We start from the raw sequence: 9726 nt of genomic DNA, 5'->3' as shown, positions 1-9726 counted from the left end.
TTTGATCACACTTGGTCTTCCACATTGTGCACCACACACACATATATACACACACACACACACACACACACACACACACACACATTCAAACACACACACACACAAGGGGCCTCCACAATGCTTGTCCTTCTTCAAGATAAGCTTCATCGGGCTGTGTTCGCAACAAAAGCCATTTGTGCATTTATGTGTGTGTGTAATCGGATCCTCTTATTGAAGATAGATGTGAGTGAAATGTTGTGATCAAACCTACTGAAGAGAAAGAGGGAAGAGAGGGCAGGGGGGGGTATGACATATGAGAGGAGGGACGTAGTAGTGTGTGTATTTTGAGATGCAAAAGTTAGAGTTCTAATTGAATTCTCTTTATCTTTTAAGGGGTGCAATTTTAGTAGTTGTTAAGTTTCAGAGAACTTTAGGTGGACAACCATTAAGGTGAAACTTAGCAGCTGCTGCCTTCACGATAATTGACTCTTTTGTTGTTATATTCTATTGCAGAACACATGCAAAACATCGCTGTTATGAATGCTTGGCCTTTGGTATCGCTGCACTACTTTCAGTCTTTAGCAATAAAGCTGCAATGACATTGGCCTGGTTGCGTCACACACCTAAATTATGGCAACAACATTTTAATAACCATAGTTCACTTGGAAAAATCATCAAACTCAGAAACACCTCTGAAATACAGTCTGGTTCATGGGTTGATTTATATAATATATGAATAGATATGACATTCTATACTTTGCTAATGTTTATTGTTACTAAATGTGGTAAAACTTCCACCCAGGAAAATGTTCAGCTATTAGTCAGTTACCTGAAAACTCCATTGTGTTTTGTCTTCTGGTATTTTATATCTCATGTATGGTTCTGAAATATCAGTCTAACAAGACTGCAAGGCATTCTGGGTCTTCCATCCTAATGTTCTCTTGCTAAACTCCTGCAGGGTTCGATAATGCATGCAATAAAACTCGCTCAGCTTTTCTCTCGTTGATATCAATCTTGCACAACTTGAACAAAGCAGTTGTGAAATAGATACAGTAATAAACAAATCTGGTTTTACTACCTATTCATACTCATTTTATCAGGCCGATCTTATCGAACCGGCATGAATGCAGGTCAAACATCAGGATGTGTGCTCTCAAGTTTTTATGGCCCAATGTTTTTATGGTGGAAATGCCTTTGTGTTTCTTTGGATTTGATGATTGCCTCATACAGCTCATAAAGAATTATGTAGAAAGTATAGATGCCCTAACATGCTTTAGTGAGTAACAAAAGATTTCCTTTTCTCAACTGTGTTTTGGTTGATTTTCCATTCCGTTTTAACATCAACACGTCCTTGTTAATATATGGCAACTAGCTTAAGAGCACCTGTTCCTTGCAAATGACATCAGCTGCTCCATTTTTCTTTATGTCCATAAACATTTGTTTCATTCATTGACTTCATCTTATTTCACTTTTAAACACTTCCACTGTACCATTAGTTGGCAATAATCAGTGACAGTTTGCCTTTCAGAGCTGGGGAGTGTTGGCTGGTTGATCCCAAACAAAAGTCTTTTATCATGATTTGGTCAATGGGTTTAGATTATGATCTAAACTGGACTGATACGGGGTCAGACATGCAGCAACACAGTTAGGTAATGCTTGGAAACTTGCCCTTGTATGTATTGTGCGTGTATTGCACAATTGCACCTGGAAACAGTCTTAGATACACATGAAGCTCAGGAGGCTGTTCATTTGACCAATGATCGGTAGAAATTGCAATTTACTCCTATCTTAAATTACCATAGCTGCTTGTAATATGCTAAAATAATATATAACACATGTTTCCACAGTGTATTCCTTGTGTATACAGTAGGACTACATCCAGGCACTCCTGACATGAACCACCTGAGGGTGGTATATTTCAGTGCTAATTAAGACACATTGATTCAATATAAAAAGCTTTGCAGTCCAGTGTGTGTGGTCAAGGAAAATTATGAAAAGTGCAAGAGAGACTGCTGACAATGAGATAAATTAAGTATTAGAATTGAAGTCTGGCTCTCCTTAAAAACAAGAAAGTTTAAGTGAATTGAATTGAATTTATTTATTTAAAACGAGGGACAGTGTACATTAATCAACATATTAAAAACATGTAAATGTACTCGAATTAGCCAAAAGGCTAGTTTTCACCTGCGCAGCTCCGGTATTGGGTCATGTGGTGAGGGCGGTCGTCGGTTTGTGACTCTGGGGTTGTTTCAGGGGTCTGTAATTGCTACCATGCCGGTGTGTAGCAGTGGGTGTAGTATACACTACATGTACCACACGGATAGTGCTCTCGCGGTGGTGTGGCAAATCCTGTCCTCTCCCTTATGTGTGGGTGGATAATGTTTGGCCCCTATGCTTTCTCCGGTCTGTTCCGAGTGCCTATTTGTGCGTGTTATCATACGCGGGTCTGTAAATCCTTGTCTATCTGTGTAGTAGGATCGTAGGAGGTAGATATAGGGATCAGAGCGTTCTGATATTTATTGTTGTTTGTTTGTCGGTAGGGTAGTGAGTAATCTGGTGTCGTAATTCCCAGCTGTAGCCGTGACTCTCAGCTGATCAAATCTATATTAGGAGTTTGATTAGACATATAATCATGCTCTTTTGTGTTAATTTGTGTAAAACCTGAGGGTTCATGACCTTGTGTTGAGGGTTTTTGTGCGATTTGTATTCGAGACTTTTAGTGTGCGTTCTCTGTCTGAGAATCTCTTCCGGTTGTTCGGGGCCCGAGGTATGCGTACGCGACGCTCTCCTGGTGAGAAGAGTGCATTTGGGATGCTAACGCGCGGCGGAGAGAAGTGGTGAGACGGGTAAACTAGTCCCCTCTAGAGATGTGAATCATGAGGGCTACGATAACGTCGCCACCGTGGTGTGTCGTCGTGATGTGTATAGATCCTTTGGGTGTTGAAACTTAAGGGCAAGACAAGAAATTGTAGCGAAAAAAAAAAAAAGTTGAGAGTAAAGTGGAGTAAGAGAGAGGAAGGCGCAGACGGACAGCAAACGAGTGTGAATTAGAAAGGTGACACAAAAAAAAAAGAGTCAGGTACGTGACGAACTGTATCGAGAGGTGTAGTTTTGTCGTCGTTGTTTGTGACTACTATGTCGAAAGTTGTCGGGTTAATCCACCTGAATGTGTGAAACTATTCGTAGAGACACGGTGGACACATTAAATCAGTCTCGAAAGTTCACAGGTTACTTAGTGACCAGAGGAAGAAGCCACAATAAGACCTACGTAAAAAATACAGACGGATAGCACGGGACGGTTACACAAAGAAAATTAAAAGAATTCAATGAGCGGTTAATGAATATTTGGAAGGATATCGCGGGACCTATGATAGTAAATCGACAATTATCTTGTAACGAGTATTTGAGGTATTTGAAGGTAAACTACTGACAAAAATGATGATTGCACACGTTTCACACACACGACACACACACACACACACACACACACACACACACACACACACAACACACCAGACACACACACACTATGTGTAAGGACCAAGGACTGTCAGATATGTCTGTTGAGAGTTTGTAATTTAACCGACTATTCCTTTTCCTCTGCACTACTTAATTTGAGTCGAATAGGGTGTACGCATCGGCATATAGTGTGTCGTGTGTGTGTGTGTGCGTGTGTGTGTGTGTGTGTGTGTGTGTGTGTGTGTGTGTGTGTGTGTGTGTCGTGTGTGTGTGTGTGTGTACGTGTGCCCTAGACATGGAATGATTCTATCGGAGAGAAGCCTCCTAACACTAGTGTCCAGCACGTGGTATGTTGTTTGTTTTCTCTGTCTGCTCAAGTGACCTGTCTTTCCTTTTTTCTATACGGTGCCTGTGTGTGTGTGTGTGGTTTGTGTGTGTGTGGTTGTGTTGTGCCGTGGTGTGGTAAAGCTCTATGGACCTGTAGGGACCCATTTAAACATACGCACTGTTCCCCTACAGTTTATTTCTTCTACTTTGTTTCTTTTTTTCCTCCTACACTTACCTCTCCCGAATTCATCACTAAGTTATCACAGTTCATAATGACCGACCTGTTATAATGTAGTTCGTTTTGATCAAGCAAACCAGTAGTATTACTTTGTCTAACATAATGCTCTTTTTTCGTAAGTCATAATTTGTCTAAATTGACCAACCTTGTACCAACCGTGCCGCGACGTTTGTTATCTAAGTCCATCTTATATGAAGTACACACCGTCCGTCACACGTAATGTCATTAGAGTGAAGTTAAGGTATTGGAATTTGTTCAATAACTTAATTTAGGAATTAATGAATGGTATTGGGTATCCAAGTATCGGGTCCCTTCTTTTACGTGATTGATTTCTCAAGAGTACTTGATTCAAGACTACTTATTTCACCCTTTCATGAACGCCACACTTGCGCGGATTACATAATTTTAACTCTTGGTATTCATATCACGCGATACATACAGTTGACCTCATGGCGTCCCGAGACATAACCCGGTGGTTAGGACAAATCGTACATGTAGTTACTAGACGGAAGACACCACCTTGTTACACTACATAATTTACATACGACTACTATGTCAACAAAAATGGAGTACCGTTTTGGGCGTCTGCTCCAACGTTGGTTCCATTGACTACAGAACCACTTATAATGTAGAACTACTTATAATATATAGAACCGAATAGTTGTTAACAAACTGTGTGGCTGTCACACATTACAAGAAGAGGTTCCGGTGTCGTAACAATGTCTTGTTCTACAAAAGGAAGAGACCTTCGTCTGATGTCCAACAGAGTCTCATATTCATGAATCCTCATGTGTAACTGTGTGCGGAGTCCAAAGTTTTGGCGTGTAGGTTTTCCAGACGTTATTTCACTTCAAGTTAGACAGTTTAAAGTCTATTTAATCTTTGAAGGATAGTTGACGTCGTCGTTTCGATATGAAAGTGAGTTACCAAGAGAGGGTGTAGTTGATGACAGACTATTCGACCAGATTACGTGTGAGATGTCGAGATTTTGGTGACCTTAGTAATATATTTTGTTCGTGAGTTTTGTTATCTGTGTTTTCGGTAAGGTCATGAGTAGTAACGGTTGTAACTTTTTCATATTAGACATGTCGACCCCTTTTAGAGTATCATTATGTTTTTACAGACGAATCAAATGTTCTAGTGAGCACCCAACAGAGGAGGAGGAGACCGTCCGAAGTAGTCGGATTTCGGGTGGAGTTGGTCCCGATGATCTTCACGCCGATCCCTCTGACGTGGTAGGGTAAATCCTTTTCACGTAAATAGGTCCGTCAGAAAAGTAAGTTACGTAGGGTAGTTACCTTAATTTATGGTGTTAGATATTCTCTCAGGAGTAGAATGATGTGTAAGTTCGTGTCACAATTTTTCCACCGATTAACTATTGGTTGCCACAGTCTCACGCATAACACTTACAAAAGAAATAATAATACTGAACGGAGAATGGACATAAGTCACTACAGCAGATAACATTTATACATGTAAAAAAAACATATTGTTACTTCACCACAAAAATAAGAACGAAAATCCTACGGATAGTGGTAAACCGTTNGTGGGGTTGGTAATTCACTTCAGAAACACTTTTTGTTATATTCCATGGAATTATTGTCAAAGCATTTAATATATTCATTGCTATCGGGATGTTAAGAGCATTCCATGGAATATAACAAAAAGTGTTTCTGAAGTGAATTACCAACCCCACCTTTTAAGTATTAAAGCATAGGCTTTACACCATAGTTATGAATGCATTGACTGTACAACTGTGAGATCTTTGTTCCGTCAATGTGATGTTTTTATCTTTTGGACATGTGTTTACATTTTCCCTCCTCGACAATGCAAACAACTTTATTATATTCAAGTTAAGTTGAATTTACAAGAATACCTAATTTACGAACAAATGTAGTACATTTGGCTTTGCTAACTATCTTTTAAAATCTTTATACATTCTTAATGTCAGATTTACTGAGCACTGACTCACTGACTCACTAAATAATTGCCTCCCCTCTCCTCTCATCTCTCTTCACAGGAACTGTGCGGCCCCTACGTGTTTGTCATCTTCACGGTGCTCCTTCTCTGCTTCTTCGTCTTCACCTACTTCAAAGTGCCGGAGACCAAGGGCCGGACATTTGACGAGATCTCAGCCGGCTTCCGTCAGACGTCCGCCTCGGGGGCAGAGAAGCACTCGCCGGAGGAGCTCAACAGCCTGGGAGCAGATTCTCAGCTCTGAGGGACTGATTTCAACTTCTAAAAATAGAAAAGCTCTTTCTCAGACCGAGGAGGGACGAGAAGGCTAACTAGAAGTAGACATATCCATTGGTAGAATAATTTTCACGCTGTCACCACATTTCTGGCGTCAAACACCACCTAACACAGCACAGCCCTGTGAGATTCTCAGAAATGATGTCCTCCGCCGCCCCTCACACAAGAAGAAACAACAACTCGATGGGCACTGTGTCGCCTGATGCGGGGAGAGGAGTTGAGGATAGATTGGTTTTAATATTTTAAAAGAAGGAAAAGGAGTGTCTGCATCAATCAACCCTTTTTTAATCTTTTTTTTCACTGAATTTATACCTGATGTGTGCTTATGCTCTGTTCTTTGTAGCTTGTTACCATACAGTCAGTTTGTCTTTCTGCAGTTTTAAAAATGCTGCGGCTGTAGAGATCAGTTCACTGTGCAAAATACTTGTTTCTATCAATCCTACTGTAATGCTTGATCACTGTTGACTCTAGCACTGTTGACGCTGCACTGCTCGACTTTGTCTCTCCCCACCAGAGGGGGCACTGTCTTAATGCTCCGCTGATGAGGAATAAGTTATTTGTACCTCTTTAAGTTACTGAGTGAGTACACAAACGTGTGAAAGACATGTGACATGTCATTGTATTGCTGTGAGGAGTTAGTCTTCTGTATGAAATGTATTCGACTAATGGTAACACTCCACATATTTTACCTTTTTGTTACTTATGTAGACAACATTTTACTTTAAATAAGGTCATGAAGAAATAACTAATATATATAAAAAAAGAAAATCTTATACCATTCATGTATTTTTACACCATTCCTTTTCAAGAGAACATTTGTTTAAATTAATATTGACTTACAAAAAAAGGAACATTATCTACACAGATCAGTACTGGAGTGCTGCACTTTTTTTCCATCCATCTTATCTTGTGACACACTCACAATCAGCAGACACAAAGCCAAAAGTCAGTTGTAAAGATGCAGAACATGTGAGATAAAGTGCCCTTTTTGAATAATCGCGCCTCCTTTGCCTTCAACCTTTCAGCCTTATCACTTTGGAGCAGTGTCAGGTCAGCTGGGCCCGATCCAGATTGAGAGCTCCTGTCATCGGACGATCATCACTTGAAGTATTTTTGAGTTGAGATAACCTGGAGAGCTTCCGAAGTCTGATGAAATGGCTTGAGAGCTGCCTTAATCTTTTCACACAAACAAAAATGGGGACCAAAAATAAATGTGGTCAATTTGGAAGGTTTTCCGTTATCCTGAGAGGGCTCGTCACCTTTTGGGTCAAAGCCCCCCCCCCTCCCCCCCGTGTGCTCCCTAAAGCCCATTATGTGTTATAGGAGGCGGACACATTGTTGTGTCGTTGCTAAGGCTTGTCACTGGTCTTTCACTGTTATTCTGCAGTGCTGTCAGCTCTTTCTCTCTTCGGGGTGTTTACTGCACTGTACAACAGTAGCTGATGGAAAATGAACTCTGTAGTTTGGCTCATTGTGCCGAGCTCTTCAAGTCACTGTCTACGACTGCTGTATCAATTGTTGAACCTCTTTTCTTTCCATGCCTTGTTTAAGGAAAGTCACCCTTTTAGCAGCACTTTATTATTCACAGTGATATTTCTTTGTTGAAGCAAATACTTTATAGTTGTTTCTATTTTTTATTTTTAACTCACTGTGTGGGATCTTTGTTACTGAAGAGACTGAAGTACTGCTGATGTATTAGCTGTTGTTTTTTAAATGGAAATGTGTGAAAAAGTATCAAATTATTAACAATCTTGTATTAAGCATATCCAGGTGTGTAAACACTCACACACACACATACAGGTCAGCTTGGACTAAACATGGTAATATTCATAGTCTAATGATAACTTTGATCCAAATCCAACCCAATAGTCCAAAATATACATTTTAATCATTCCATTATTGGTTGTTAAGTATTGTATATAGTATATCTTTATAGTATATCTTTTGTCATTCGATGGGTCACCCCACACACCCTGGTAGAACACTAACATCCACTCTCTTTGCCTTTGTGTGGCTTTAACATATCATCACCAGCAAAAATCATGTACTTGCAGTACAGGAGGAACCTCCCCACAGATTGTTCTGCTACAAATATTGAAACTGTATTTTATGTAAATAGATTCACAATTCTGCTGGGGCATTTGATTTTTAATTTAGCCTTTGAAATCTTCTGTTTGGTGGTCTAAGCACACAACTTGATGTGAATATGAAAAAAACTAGAGCATCACACACTCCAAATCCATACACATATTTAACTTTTAGAATGTTTTTGATAGATTTATTAATTATTAGTATTATAGGTCTCTACAAGCAGTTAGCTTCCATACTACTGTTTGATTTTACACCTAAAAACATTTTGTGGTCTAAAAATACCGTAATCATTTTAATTTAGATTTGACATTAGTAAGGATTGTGTTAATGAGACACATTCAGTAGTGTATTCAATTTAGCACAGAGAGCATATTCTAATGTTTGTAATAATACAAAAATTATCTGTGTCTATGGTTTTTAAGAACGTGAGCTTCTGTTGGAATAATGTATTGTGAAGGAAGATGTTCGAATGGTTTTACAGTCATGTGAAAGTGGTGATGCTAAATAAAAGAAACCATGAATACAGTTTTTTGATTTATTTTGTCGCTTTTGTTTAATTTCAACCTGCAGTAACGGTTTGTTCCACTTGGGGGCAGCAGAGGAAGCTGTTAGCACAATGCTGACATATCATCAACTAAGGATATTGATATGGTCAAAATGTTAGCAAATTGTTGCTTATTTAAACCTTTCAGATGGAAACACTTTGATCTTTCACTGCTTAATGCTCCTCTTAACAGTCAGTCACCTTGTTGATCCTGAGCAGGTGGTTTACATTGAAAACAGTCACCTGCTATACAGTATACAGCCATGATGCGGTTAACAGTGGTGTGACTAGGCTAGTGCTTTATCTTCTCATACTGCCTGTTCTACAGCACCTCGTTTCACCCTCTGTCTAAAACCAGAGCCCAGTTTGCTCTGACGGTTAGCTGGCCAGCTCTGTTATGATTGGTCGACCGCTTAGGGATATGTCGGAATTGTCCAGCCCTTTAGCCTATCACGTACAATGCGTTGGAGTGCTAGCCAATAGAAGTGCAAGTCTAACATAGTGAGGTCACTATATTACGGAAGTGAACGAAGGAGTCCGATAGAGGTGTCTCAGGCAGGGGGGGGAGTGTGTGGGAGAGAAACTCAGTCTTGAGGGGAACATGGGATTTGGTCCTTTGAAGAACCTTTGCATGCACAAAAACCTATATAACACAGCAAAGGGAAAACCCTTTAAAATGTGTGGTGCACATCGCAAGGCCTACAATCAAATACATTGTAATTATTTGTTGACTATCTGAGTGACCAGATGTGATCCCCTGGCTTCAGACTCTGAAAATATTACCTGATCCCAGAATGAGTAATATATAGAATCAATCCAATATATATATATATAT

The 9726-nt window shown here is 39.8% G+C and overlaps 1 protein-coding gene across 1 annotated transcript in view; it reads left to right on the top strand.

The window, feature by feature from the left end:
- LOC104945183 (solute carrier family 2, facilitated glucose transporter member 1) overlaps positions 1-8875 on the top strand; it is a 653665-nt gene extending 644790 nt beyond the window's left edge. Inside the window, exon 10 of the mRNA XM_010770813.1 lies at positions 6024-8875. Within this exon, the coding sequence (XP_010769115.1) occupies positions 6024-6224 (201 nt within the window). The 3' untranslated portion in view covers positions 6225-8875. The remainder of the gene's footprint in view (positions 1-6023) is intronic.
- Positions 8876-9726: the final 851 nt, after the last annotated feature.

This window comes from Notothenia coriiceps, unplaced genomic scaffold, assembly GCF_000735185.1.
Source record: "Notothenia coriiceps isolate Sejong01 unplaced genomic scaffold, NC01 NC01_scaffold00009245, whole genome shotgun sequence".
NCBI lineage: Eukaryota > Metazoa > Chordata > Actinopteri > Perciformes > Nototheniidae > Notothenia > Notothenia coriiceps.
The sequence above is the reverse complement of the archived record's forward strand: the minus strand, read 5'-3'. Positions and strand labels throughout refer to the sequence as shown.